The 14,533-nt window shown below is 36.2% G+C and overlaps 1 protein-coding gene across 1 annotated transcript; it reads left to right on the forward strand.

The window, feature by feature from the left end:
* The first annotated feature begins 3,861 nt into the window (after nt 1-3,861).
* Nucleotides 3,862-4,395, forward strand: LOC101447290 (large ribosomal subunit protein eL21-like). Its single transcript, XM_058295718.2, has one exon. The coding sequence runs from the start codon at nt 3,884-3,886 to the stop codon at nt 4,364-4,366; it is 483 nt and encodes a 160-aa protein (XP_058151701.1). The 5' UTR covers nt 3,862-3,883; the 3' UTR covers nt 4,367-4,395.
* The last annotated feature ends 10,138 nt before the right edge of the window (nt 4,396-14,533 follow it).

Genomic DNA, 14,533 nt, shown 5'->3' on the forward strand with positions numbered 1-14,533 from the left:
ATTAAAAAGTCGGAAAAAAAAGAAGAAAGGATGTAGACACTGAAGAAGAAATGAAAGAGATTGCCTTGCCACTGTACATACAGGGCAACACCTATTACAGTGATGAAAGGCAAAATGTCAAAAACAAAGTTTTATATTTTCCATTTCTAATATCCCAATTTATTTTTACATTATTTTAGTTTTTCTAAATTAGTATGCATCCTATTTCTAATCTTAAACCTACCACTACTATTTCATTTTCCTATTAATTGAATTTGGAAATATTTTTGAAGAAGTTTTGGATGACAGAGGGGTTCAACTATGGCAGGGGAGGAATGCTGGTGTGGGGTGTGATTGATGGGGGGCATATGGTTGGGAGAGAGTTCTCCAGGGCAAGTATGTGGGGTCCATAAAAATGTTCACATATATTTTGGGTATTTTCATAGTAGTTACAGTTACAAATGACAACTGAGGGAGTGCTGAGTTCCTACCAAGGGGAGATCTGTCACATTCCCCAATGGAACAGCAACAATCCCCCAAATGCAAGGGCAAAGACCAGTGAAGAAGGATGGTCCAATGATGAGCCCTTGATACTGATGACTATGCTTATGAGCCTGTGTGCCTGAAATTTGAACTAGGCCTAGAGCTGCAGAGTGCCTAAGAGTTACCTCCTGACAGCTTCCAAGTTGCTCAGATGTGGCCACTCTCTAAGCCAAACTCAACATGTAAACACATTACCTTCCCCTGACCATGGGACATGACGGCTGAGGATGAGCCTCCCTGGTGCCAAGGGATTACTACCAATCACTAACTGGTGATGTAACTAGAAAAAGACCTCAAATAAAAGGGGGAAATAGTAAAGACAAATAAGTATATATGACTAAGAGTCTTCAAAAAAGAGTCAGGAGGTCACAAGAAGCGTAGTGCTTATGCACACCTCAGCAGAATCCCAGAGACAGCCAAAGTAGATACAAGCCCAGGTACTGGTGCTCCTGAGGGCTATGGAGACACACAGGTTCTACAATCATGGCAGTTGACTCTGGAGTTCAGTGTCTTGTCAGTGGACCCTACTTTGGAATTTATGTTCCTGAGTGTGATGGAGTTGGACTCAGATGTGAACTTTCTACACCTGCCTTGCTGTCAGTTTTACCAAACCTGTGGTTGGCACTGGAGTTGGTGTATACCCAGAAGACTTCGATCTCTGGACTGGCCATGTGTCAGCTGGGCCCTGAGCCTCTACAGAGTTGCAGCTCCTACTCTGTGGTTTTTTGGACTAGCACAGGTCAGCTCACAGGGAGGTGAAGATGGTCAACCACCACACCTGGGAACTGAGAGTGCCTACAACTCTAAATAGGAGAATTACATCCAACAGCTACATGGGATGGCTCAATATAGAGGTGGAGTGGACATCACTAACCCAGGGTCTACGGGATGGAGGAATAAAATATGGATTAGAATGAACTCACTGGTATTCTACTATAGAACTATTGTGAGTAGTAATGGAAGAAACTGCAGCATTGATCTGGAGAAAGTGGCCATGGCAGTTGCTAAGGACAGGGAGAGGGAAGAAGAGATGAGATGTGGGGGGCATTTTTGGGACTTGGAGTTGTCCTAAATGATATTGCAGGGACAGATGCTGGACATTATATATCCTGCCATAACCCACTGACTGTTTGGAAGGAGAGTGTAAACTACGATGTAAACTATAATCCATGTGGTGCAACAGTTCTCAAAAATGTATTCACCAAATGCAATGAATGTGCCACAATGATGAAAGAGGTTGCTGATGTGGGAGGAGTGAGGGGAGGCATATGGGGTATGTGGGAACCTCTTATATGTTTTAATGTAACATTTTTTGGGATCTATGTACCCTATAAAAAAGACAATTTAATAAAAAATTAAAATTAAAAAATAAATAAAAGAAGCATTCATAGTTAAAAAAACAAAAAAACAAAAAAACACAAATTGCTGGACCTCATCCCTGGAGTTTCTAATTCAGTAGGCCTGGGGTTGGACTCCATAATTTGAGATCACACAACTTACCAATAAAAATACAAAGTATCCAATTAAAAAATGGGCACAAATCTTGGAAAGACAACTGCCCAAAGAAGACATACAAATGGCAAAGAAACACATGAAAAAGTGTTCAACATCCCTAGCAATTAGGGAAATGCATATCAAAACTATAATGAGATATCATTTCACATCTATTAGACTGGCCACTATTAAAAAGACAGAGAACTACAAGTGCTAGAAAGAATGTGGAGTGATAGGAACACTTATTCACTGTTGGTGGGAATGTAGAATGATACAGCCACTGTGGATGACTGTTTGGAGCTCCTAAGGAAGTTGGATATAGACTTGCCATGTGACCCAGCAATACCATTGTGAGGTATATACCCAGAAGAACTGAGAGCAGTAACATGAATAGGTATCTGTACATTGATGTTCATAGCAGTGTTACTCATGATAGCCAAAAGATTGAAACAATCCAGGTGTCCATCAACTGAGGAATGGATAAACAAACTGTGACATATACACATGTTGGAATACTATGCAGCAGTTAGAAGAATTGAAGTTGTGAAGCATATGACAACATGGATGAACCTGGAGGACATTTTGTTGAGTGAAGCAAGCCAGACAAAAGGACAAACATTGTATGATTGCACTATTATGAACTAAATATATTGTGTGAAATAGAAATATATTATGTGAAGTATGACTATGGGTACAATTGCATATTTAAGACTCTTTTTCTTTGAAGCTGAACAAATAAAAAGTTGATACTACAAAATGTTAATATCAGACCAAAAAACACACACACCATACTAAATAAAGGAGACCAGACACAGAGAACTACATATTGTATGATTCCATTTATATGAAATTTAAATATAAATTAATTTATAAATATGAAAAGAGATTAGTCGCTATGTAGGTCTGAGGATGGAATGCTAAGGTAATGTGGAGTATTTCTTTTTGTAGTAATGAAATTGTTCTAAAATTTTTGAGATGATGAATGTACAGCATTGTGATTATACAAAAAACCATTGATTATACACTTAGGATAGACAGGCAGAAACAGCAGCTATGTATAGTGAGGGAAGCATAGAGAGATTGAGAGGTGAGGAATTTTCTTGTTTGTCTGCTTTTTGTTTATTATTATTACTATAATAAGGAAAATGCTCTAATAATGATTGAAATGATGAACACACAGCTGTGAGATTATAGCAAATACCATTGATTGTACATTTTTGATGAGCTTTATGCTTTATTAATATGAATCAGATTTGACTTGCTAAAAAGTAAAAAAAGTGAAAGCTTACATAGAAACAAAGCAGATCTTATGGATATGAAAGACACAGTAAATGAAATTAAAATATAGTGGAATCATATAATAGCAGCTTTGAGGAGGCAGAAGAAAGGATTGGTGAGCTTGAAGAAATGGCCTCTGAAAATGAACATACGAAAGAACAGATGAAGAAAAGAATGGAAAGAAATTGAACAATGGCAGCAAGAGAGATGCAAATATATGTGTCATGGGTGTCCTAGTAGGAGAAGAGAAGGGAAAAGGGCAGAAGGAATATTTGAAGAAATAGTGGTAGAAAATTTCCCAACCCTTTTGAAGGACATACATATTCATGTCCAAGAAACAACATACTCCCATCTGAATAAATCTGAATAGACCAACTCTAAAACACATAATAATCAGAATGCCTCATGTCAAAGCAAAGAGAGAATTCTGAGAGCAGCAAGAGTAAAGCAATGCATAACATTTAAGGGATACTCAATAAGATTAAGTGATGATTTCTTGCCATGGAGGCAAGAAGACAGTGGTATGATATATTTAAGATACTGAAAGAGCCTTTTGGCCCAAACCACCATCTTGCAGTAATTCGCCAAAATGACAAACACAAAGGGAAAGAGGAGAGGGACCCGCTATATGCTTTCTAGGCCTTTTAGAAAACATGGAGTTGTTCCTTTGGCCACATATATGCAAATCTACAAGAAAGGTGATATCGTAGACATAAAGGGAATGGGCACTGTTCAAAAAGGAATGCCCCACAAATGTTACCATGGCAAAATGGGAAGTGTCTACAATGTTACCCAGCATGCTGTTGGTATAGTGGTAAACAAACAGGTTAAGGGCAAGATTCTTGCCAAGAGAATTAATGTACACATTGAGCATATTAAGCACTCTAAGAGCCGAGATAGCTTCCTAAAACGTGTGAAGAAAAATGATCAAAAAAAGAAGGAAGCTAAAGAGAAAGGTACCTGGGTCCAACTGAAACGCCAGCCTGCTCCACCCAGGGAAGCACACTTTGTGAGAACTAATGGAAAAGAGCCTGAGCTACTGGAACCTATTCCCTATGAATTCATGGCATAAGTGATGTTAAAAAAATAAATAATAAAAGATTTGTGGATTGTAAAAAAAAAAAAAAAAAAAAGATACTGAAAGAGAAAAACTTCCAGCCAAAGTTTTATTTCTGGCATGATTGTCTTTCAAAAATGAGGATAAGTTAGGATATTCATAGATAAACAGAAACTGAAAGAGTGTGTAACCAAGAGACCAACTTTACAGGGAAAGCTAAAGTGTGTGATACAGTCTGAAAAGAAAAGACAGGAGAGAGAGGCTTGGAAGAGAATCTAGAAATGAAGATTATATCAATAAAAGTAAATAAAAATGTCAAAAGAGTGGTGAAAATAAAATATGATAGATAAAATCCAAATATTTAGGAATAAACAACCAACAATGTGATGCAATTATATTCAGAAGACTACAATTCATTGTTAAAAGAAATTTTCAAAGACCTAAATAATTAGAAGAACATTCCATGCTCAGAGACTGGAAAACTAAATATTATTAAGATGTCAACTATACTCAAATTGGTATACCAATTCAATGCAATCCAAATAAAAATTCCACCAGTGTTTTTTTAAAAATAAATGCAAAACACAATTATCAAATTTATTTGGAAGTGTAAGGGTTTCTGAATTGCCAGAAACATCTTAAAAAGGAAAAGTGAAGTTGGAGGACTCTCATTTCCAGATTTTAGGTCATATGACCTATCAACAGTGGTAAAAACAGAATGGTACTGGCATAAAGACAGACCAATGGTATTGAATTGATGGTTCAGAAGCAGACCTTCACATCTATGGTCAAGTGATTTTTGACAAGACTTTCAAATCCACCCAGCTTGGGAAGAACAATCCATTCAACAAATGATACTGAGAGAACTGCGTATCCACAGTCAAAAGAGGTTTAAATGAACTCAAAATGGATCAAAAACCTAAATATAAAAGCAAAAACCATAAAGCTTCTAGAAGAAAATGTAGAAAACTGTCTTCAAGATACCTTGGTAAGTGGTGGATTCTTAAAGGAGATAAGGGGAAGACTGAGATGGATTATTGTGATTAATTTGTGTAGAACTTCTAATTAACTATATTGTACAAGTGTGGAAATGTATAGAGTTGATGGTAACACATTATAGTGAGTAACAGCTGGTTTATAAATGAAAATGTGGCTGAAAAGGGTAATCTAGGAATGTAAATGACAATTGAAAGAAAGCTAGAGAATAATCTAGGGGCTGAATAATGCAGTAAACATAGAGGTTGATGAGAATTGTCATTGATGGTACAGATGCAAGTGTGTCCTTTGTGAGATAGAATAGATGTACATCACCACTGTAGGGTGGTGGGAATGTAGAGAAGCATGGGAAAAATACAACTGGAATGATCTATGGACTGTGTTTAACAGTAGTAATGTAATATTCATGCATCTATGCCAAGAATGTATTGTGTTGATAATGGGGGAGTACGGAAAAATGTGCCAAATGTATGCTATGAACCTGGTAGTAGTCTGATGACATCATTTCATAATCTGTAACAAATGTTCCACCACAGTGTGGTGTGTTGATAAAGGGGTCTTGAATGGGAATGCTGCACATGTGCATGATTTTTTTGCAAGTTCACAACTTCTGTCATAAAAATATATTAAAAAAATAATAATAGGGTTCCTTGGGGGAAAATACACCAAATTAAGATAAGGACTATAGTTAGTAGTAAGATTTTGACAGTATTCTTTCATAACTTGTAACAAATGTCTCAAAACAATGCAAGATGTTGGGGGTGGGCTGATGTATGGGACCTCTGTATATATGTTATGCATGTTTGCTTTTTAAGTTCACCACTTTTACTATACACTTATTGCTTATTCTTGTTCATGTATAAATGATATAATAACAATAATAACATGGTGGGTGGGGGGAAAATACACCAAATGTAAGATACTTGGTTAGTAGTAATATTTTGAGGATGCTCTTTAATTATTTGTTAAAAATGTTTCACAATAATGCAAGGTATTGTTGGTAGGGTGAGTATGAAAGCCCTTTATGATGTTATGTATGTTTGTATTGTAAGGTCACAACTATTACTATACATATATGTATGACTAATATATTTCAATAAATAAAAAAAAGAAAGAACAATCAAAATGTTTATGCACCTAACCAAAGCACCTCAAAATATATGAGGCAAAAATTGGAAAAACTATGTGGAGAAATAGATGCCTCTATAACTATAGTGGGGGACTTTAATACACCATTATTACCATTAGACAGAACATCTCGATACAGGTTCAATAAAGAAACAGAGACCTTGAATAATACATTAAAGGATCTAGACCTAATAGACATTTATAGAACATTACACACAAATACAGCAGAATATACATTCTTCTCATGTGCACATGATCATTCTCCAGGTTGGAGTACATGCTGGGCCACAGAAATACTCTTGATGAATTCAGAAAGACTGAAATTATACAAAATAATTTTCTCTGACCACAGTGGAATGAAGCTGGAAACGTGTAAGGGTCAGAGAACCACATTAGACCCAAAGATATGCAAGTTAAATAACACATGCTTAGACAATCAGTGGTCAAGGAGAAAATCGCAAAAGAAATCCACAATTACCTTGAAATCAATGAAAATGAAACACAATGTATCAAAACCATTGGATGCAGCAAAAGCAGTGCTGAGAGGGAAATTTATAGCAATAAATGCCTAAATTAAAAAAGAAGAAAGACCTAAAATCAAAGACCTAACTGCACACCTGGAAGAATTAGAAAAAGAACAACAAACCAATCTTGAAACAAGTAGAAAGAAGGAAATAGCAAAGATTAGAGCAGAGCTAAATGAAATTGAAAATAAGATATCATTAGAAAAAATTAACAAAACCAAAAGCTGGTCCTTTTGAAGATGAATAAAATTGACAAAACCTTAATTAGACTAACAAAAAAAAAAAAGAGAAAATGCAAATACATAAAATAAGAAATGAGGAAGAGGAGTATCATAAGAGGATACTTTGAAAAGTTGTATATTAACATGATGGATAATTTAGATGAAATGGATAAATTTCTGGAAAGACACAAGCAGCCTACATTGATGAAAGAAGAAATTGATGAACTCAACAGACCAATCACAAGTAACAAGATTGAATTAGTCATCAAAAACCTCCCAACTAAGAAGAACCCAGGACCAGAAGTCTTCACAGGTATATTTTACCAATCATTCTGAAAAGAACTAACATCAACCCTGCTTAAACTCTTTCAAAAATAGAAGTGGAGGGAACATTGCCTAAATCATTCTATGATGCCAACATCACCCTAATACCAAAGCCACATAAAGATGCTATAAGAAAGGAAAACTATAGACCAATCTCTCTAATGAACCTGGATGCTAAAATCCTCAACAAAATTCTTGCTAATTGTATTCAGCAACACATTAAATGAATTATACATCATGTCCAAGTGGGTTTCATCCCTGGTATGCAAGGATAGTTCAACATAAGAAAATCAATCAATGTATTACACCAGATTAACTGATTGAAAGAAAAAAAAAATCACATGATCATCTCTATTGACACAAAAAAAATCACATGATCATCTCTATTGACACATCTCTATTGACACATCTCTATTGACAAAATACAGCTCCCTTTCTTGTAAAAACCATTCAAAAGATAGGAATAGAAGGAAACTTCCTTAGCAAGATAAAAGATATGAAAAACCCACAGCTAACATCATATTCAATGGTGAAAAGCAAATGGCTTTCCCTCTAAGATCTGAAACAAGACAAGGATGCCCACTGTCACCAGTCTTATTTAACATTGTGTTAGAAGTACTTGCTCAAGGACTTAGGCAAGAAAAAAATATAAAAGGCATTTGAATTGGAAAGGAAGAAGTAAAAATTTCACTATTTGTAAATGACATGATCCTATACATAGAAAGCCCTGAGAAATGTACAACAAAGCTTTTTAGAACTGATGAATGAGTTCAGTAAAATGGCAGGATGTAAGATCTACCATTAATAATCAGTAGGATTATTGTAAAACAATAATGAGCAATCTGAGGAGAAAAATCAAGAAAAAATTCCATTTACAATAGAAACTAAAATAATCAAATACCCGAAATAAATTTAAATAAAGATATAATGGACTTGTATGCAGAAAACTACACAACATTGTTAAAGGAAATCAAAGAAGACCTAAATAAATGGAGGAATATTCTGTGTTCATGGATTGGGAGACTAAACATTGTTAAGATGTCTGTCCTACCCAAATTGATTTACAGATTTAACAGAATCCCAATAAAAATTACAACCGCATTTTTTTTACTGAATCAGACATGCTAATTATGAAATTTATTTGGAAGGGCAAGGGGCCCCAAGCAGCCAAAGACATATTGAAAAAACAACAAAATTGGAGGAATCTCACTTCCTGACTTTAAATCATACTACAAAGCCACAGTGTTCAAAATAGTGTTGTATTGGCACAAAGATAGACATACTGACCAACGGAACAGAATTGAAAGTTCTAACTCTCAATTCTGGTCAACTATAGAGGACAAGGCAACCATGCCTACTCAACTGGGAGAGAATGTTCTCTTCAACTGATGGTGCTTGGAGAATTGGATATCCATATCCAAAAGAATGACTGAAGATCACCATCTCATGCCCTATACAAAAATTAACTCAATATGGATTAATGATCTAAATATAAGAGCCAAGTCCATAAAACTCCTGAAAGATAATGTAGGGAAGCATCTACAAGATCTTGTAGTAGGAAACTACAAACTGCTTGTAGTTTGTCAAGTAGTTCTTGACAAACTTTTTAAAGTTTATAAAGTTCATAAACTTTATACCCAAAGCTTGAGCAACAGAAGATAAAATAGATAAATGGGACCTTCTCAAAATTAAAACCTTTTGCGCTTCAAAGGAGTTTGTCAAGAAAGTGAAAAGGCAGCCTATTCAATGGGAGAAAATATTTGAGAACCATCTATCTGATAAGGGCCTAATATCCAGCATATATAAAGAAATCCTACTTTTCAAAAACAAGAAGACAACTCCTTTTAAAAATGGAGAAGAGATTTGAATAGACACATCTCCAAAGAAGAAATACAAATGGCTAAAAAGCACATGAAAGTATGCTCAGCATCACTAGCTATTAGGGAATTGCAAATCAAAACTACAATGAGATATCATCATACACCTATTAGACTGGTAACTAAAAAACAGGACTACAAGTGTTGGAGTGGATGTGGTAGAAAGGGAACACTTATCCACTGCTGGTGGGAATGTAGAATGGTGTAGCCATTGTGTAGGACAGTTTGGCAGTTCCTTAGGAAGCTAACTATAGAACTGTCATTTGATCCAGCAATCCCACTGCTGGGTATATACCCAGAATAATTGAAAACAGGGACATGGACAGATTTATGTAAACCAATCTTCACAGCAGCATTATTCATGATTACCAAACGGTGGAAGCAACCCAAATGTCCATCAACAGATGAATGGATAAACATACATTGATGTATACATACAATGGAATATTACTCAGCTTTTAGAAAAAATGCAGTATTAACACACAGGATAGCATGGATGAATCTTGAAGACCTTATGTTGAGTGAAGCAATCCAGTCACTGACGGACATGTATTACCTGACTTCACTGATATGACTTAAGCAAATTGAGTCTGGAAGATAAGTTAACAGGAGAAAGAAAAGGAGCAAAGTGTGGTGAGCCAATGCCTATGGGCAAAATCTATGATAAAGTGGAAGGGTGTATTTGGGTAGTGGATGGGTGTGAAAGTGTTGCAGTGATGTGATTGGGTTCAGCGGTGTTGATCTGTGAGAAGAATTGGATGAGGGTTTGTGTTGGCCTATCCATGGAACTTGTGGGAGGGTTGGTAGAAGAAATAGGTGAACTCTGGGGATTTGTAGGACTGGTTAAAACTGCAATGGTGGGAATATTCTTCTGGCAAATATGACAGGGGAGGGTTACTGGTGCAGGGCATCAGGTGTGGGAGATATGGGGGATAGGGTGCACCTGGTACATACCTCCATGGAATAAGTAAGTATTCATCTTGTCATAGTGTGTTATCTCGGTGTGTGGAGACCATGTAATAAACAAGAAAATATTAAATTCCTATCCTGGGGAGTCCTGCTAAATTCTCAATTAGAGGGATGCAAATCTCTCAAGAACATAGGCAGTGCCTAATAAAAGAAAACAAACCAATATGTCAAGCCCTCAATATTATTGCACTTAATTATGAATCTTATTCTTCAAAAGTTGAAACACTTCAAAAGTGTTTACCATATGTTCCAAGGTCAGGGACTGGGGGGAGGAGAATAGAATAAATGGAACATAGGGCATTTTTAGGGCATTATAATTGTTTTGTATGATCTTGCAATAATGGATACAGGCCATTTTAAATTTCATCAAAAACTATAAAAGTGTATGGTGCAAAATGTAAACCATAATGTAAGCCATTGACCACGGTTAGTAGCAATACTTCAATATCTGTACATCAATTGTAACAAATGTACCATCTGCATGTATAATGTTAGTAACAGGGGACACTAGAAAAATGGGAGGGTGCTGATATATATGGGAATCCCCTATATTTTCTATGTGGCTTTTCTGTAAAGATAAAATGAAAAAAAAAATGAGACATTGGGGGAACATACAGAAGAAATTGTCACTGTACATACAAGATAAGAGATTTTACTCTGATGAAAGACAAATGTATAAAAATGTTATTTTATTTCAAAATTTTTAATTTTTATATTTTATTTGTTATTTTGAAAACTATTATTTTATTTTCTTATTAATTTTATTTGTTTCTTTTGGCTTTGTTTTTAAAGAGGGTTTGTTTCACAGAAGAGTCACAACTGTGGCAGGAGGGGATCACTGGTGTGGGGTGTCAGTGATGGGGGATGTGTGAGGAAGGGTGCACTTCGGCCATGCCACTAAGGGATATAAATATGTTTAAGTACTCATGAGGCCTTGTCTTGGTGGGTGGAGACACAAACAATACTGAAAAAATATTGAATTCTCATCCTGGGGAGTCCTGCTACATTCTAATGAACAGCCAGAATCCTTAAAGTACATGGACAGTACATATGAAGGAAGACAGACCATTATGCCAAGCCCTTGTTATTGGTGGTTGTACTTATGAACCTTTTCTTGTGAAATTGAAACTTAGCCTAGTATTATATACTGCCTAAGAGTTACCTCCTGAAAGTCTCTTTGTTGCTCAACTGTGGCCTCACTCTAAGCCAAACTCAACATATAAACACACTACCTTCTGCCCGCCCCCCACATGGGACTTCACTCCTGGGGATGAGCCTTCTTGGCACTGAGGGATTTTTACCCTACTAGCAATGCATCCAGGAAAAGACATTGGCCAAAAGGAGGAAATATTAAATACAAATAAATGTTTATGGCTAAGAGATTTCAAAGTGAGTCAGAAGGTCATTCCCGAAGTTATGCTTATGCACATCTCAGCAGGATTTCATTGACTGCCAGAGTAAATAGTGCCTCCTACAGAGGGGGTCCTAAGGGCTCCAGAGAAATCTAGACACTATAAGCAGGGCATACAAGTTCAGGAATTCAGCACCCTGTAAGTGGTCCTTATTTCTGAATTTGTGCTTCCCCATGTAACAGAGTTAGACACTTTTATAGTTTCCCTACAAATGACTCTTCTGCCCCTTCTTTTTGACCCTATAATTAGCACAATACTTATTAAACATATGTCCCATAGACTTAAATATTTTGTCTACTTATGTGCTGGTTAAGTCCTGAGTCTCAGTAGAATTGCAAAACCTACAGTTAATTGGTCTCACCCAGGACAACTAACAAGGAGATGATTTTGGACAATGCCCATTCCAAGGAACACAGAGTGTCTGCAACTGCACACAAGATAGCTCCATCCATCTGCTCCTTGGGATCTAAGCCCCCTCTCAATTAGAAACAGAGTGGGCATCACCATCCCAAAATCCACAAGATTGGGGAATGAGCAATGGACTAAAGTAGACTTATTATTATTCTATTATAGATTTATTATTCTAGCAATGGAAGAATTTTTAACATTGATACAAAGGCAGTGGCCACCAGAGGTTCTGAGGGGAGGGAGAGGGAAGAATAGGTGTAATATGGGGGCAATTTTGGGACATTGGAATTATTTTGCATGACATTGCAATGATAGATACAGGCTATTATATGTTTTGTCATAACCTATAAAATTGTGTAGGGCAAAGTCTAAACTATAATGTAAAGTATAGACCACAGTTAGTAGCAATGCTTCAAGATGTGTTCATCAATTTTAACAAATGTACCACAATAATAAAAGATTCTGTTAATGTGGGAAAATGTCAGAGGGGTGGAGCTGGAGCATATGGGAAACACATATATTTTTTTATGTAACATTTATGTAATCTAAAGCTCTTGTAAAATTATTTTTTTTAAAAAAGTAGAATAAATACACCATGCTCAGCATTGTATAGAACATCTTGGGAGAAGATCAATAAAGAAATAAAGAGCTTGAGTAATATGATAAATGAACTAAACATAATAGACACATGTAGAATATTATACCCCCAAACATCAGCACATCCATTCTTCTCAAGTGCTCACAGATCTTTTTCCAAGATCGACCATATGTTGGGTCTCAAGACTTGTCTCAGTAAATTTTAGAAGATTATAGTTATACAAAGCACTTTCTCTGATCATAATAAAACAAAGCTAGAAATCAATAGCAGGCAGGAAAAGGGATAATTCACAAATATATAGAGATCAAACAATGCACTCTTAAATAATCAGTGAGTCAAAGAAGAAATTGCAAGATAAATCAGTAGATATCTCAAGATGAATAAAAATGAGAACACAACATATCAAAACATATGGGATATAGTGGAGGCAGTGCTGGCAGGGAAATTTATAGCCCTAATGCTTTTGTTTAAAAAGAAGGAAGAGCACAAATCAAAGACCTAACTATACAGCTGGAGGAAAATAAAAATTAATGTCAAACTATTCACAAAGCAAACAAAGATCAGAGGAATAAAGTAACAAAGATCAGAGGAGAAATAAATGAAATTGAGAACAACAACAAACAATAGAGAGGATTAACAAAACCAAATTTGATTCTTTGAGAAGATCAACAGAATTGACAAACCCTTAGCTAGAACTGACAAAGAAAAAGCAACTAAATAAAATCAGGAGTAAAAAAAGGACATTATTCTGATGCTACAGAAATAGTAATGATCATAAGAGGATAGTATGAACAATTATACATCAACAAAACTAGATAATATAAGTGAAATGGACAAACTCTTACGAACATACAAACAACCTACACTGACCCTAGAAAATTAGAAGGCCTCAACAAACCAATCACTCTTAAAGTGATTGAAATCATCTTCAAAAACCTAACCAAAATGAAGAGCTCTGGAACAGATGGCTTCACAGGCAAATTCTCCAAACATTCAATAAAGATTTAATATCAATCTCACTCAAACTCTTTCAAAAAATTGAGCAGAGAATAATGCTACCAAACTCATTTTATGAAGCAAACATCAACCTAATACCAAAGCCAGATAAAGATATTATGAAAAAAGAAAAGATCCATTTCCCTATGAACATAGATGCAAAACTCTTTAAAAAAAATACTGGCTAATTGAATCCAACAACACATTAAGAGAATCATTCATCATGATCAAATGGGTTTTATTCCAGGTATGCAAAGGTGGCTCAACACAAGAAAATCAATCAGTGTGATACACATTAAAAATTGAAGAAGAGGGAAACAGATATGGCTCAACCAATTGGGCTCCCATCTACCATATGGGATGTCCAGAGTTCGTAGCCTGGGGCTTCCTAGTGAGGGCAAGCTGGCCCACATGGTGAGCTGGCCCACGTGGAGTGCTGGCCCACATGGGAAAGCTGCCCCATGCAGGAGTGCCAGCTGATGCAGAGAGCTGGCACAGCAGGATGACACAACAAGAGACACAGAGGAGAGAAAATAAGAAGACGTAGCAGAACAGGGAGCTGAGGTGGCCCAAGAGAGTAATTGTTTCTCTCCTACTCTGGAAGGTCTCAGGATTGGTTCCCATAGCCGCCTAATGAGAATACAGGCAGACACAGAAGAACACACACAGTGAATGGACACAGAGAGCAGACAATGGGGGAAGGGGGCAGGGGGGAGAAATAAATAAAAT

This window comes from Dasypus novemcinctus, chromosome 1 (genome assembly GCF_030445035.2).
Source record: "Dasypus novemcinctus isolate mDasNov1 chromosome 1, mDasNov1.1.hap2, whole genome shotgun sequence".
In the NCBI taxonomy this organism is placed as follows: domain Eukaryota; kingdom Metazoa; phylum Chordata; class Mammalia; order Cingulata; family Dasypodidae; genus Dasypus; species Dasypus novemcinctus.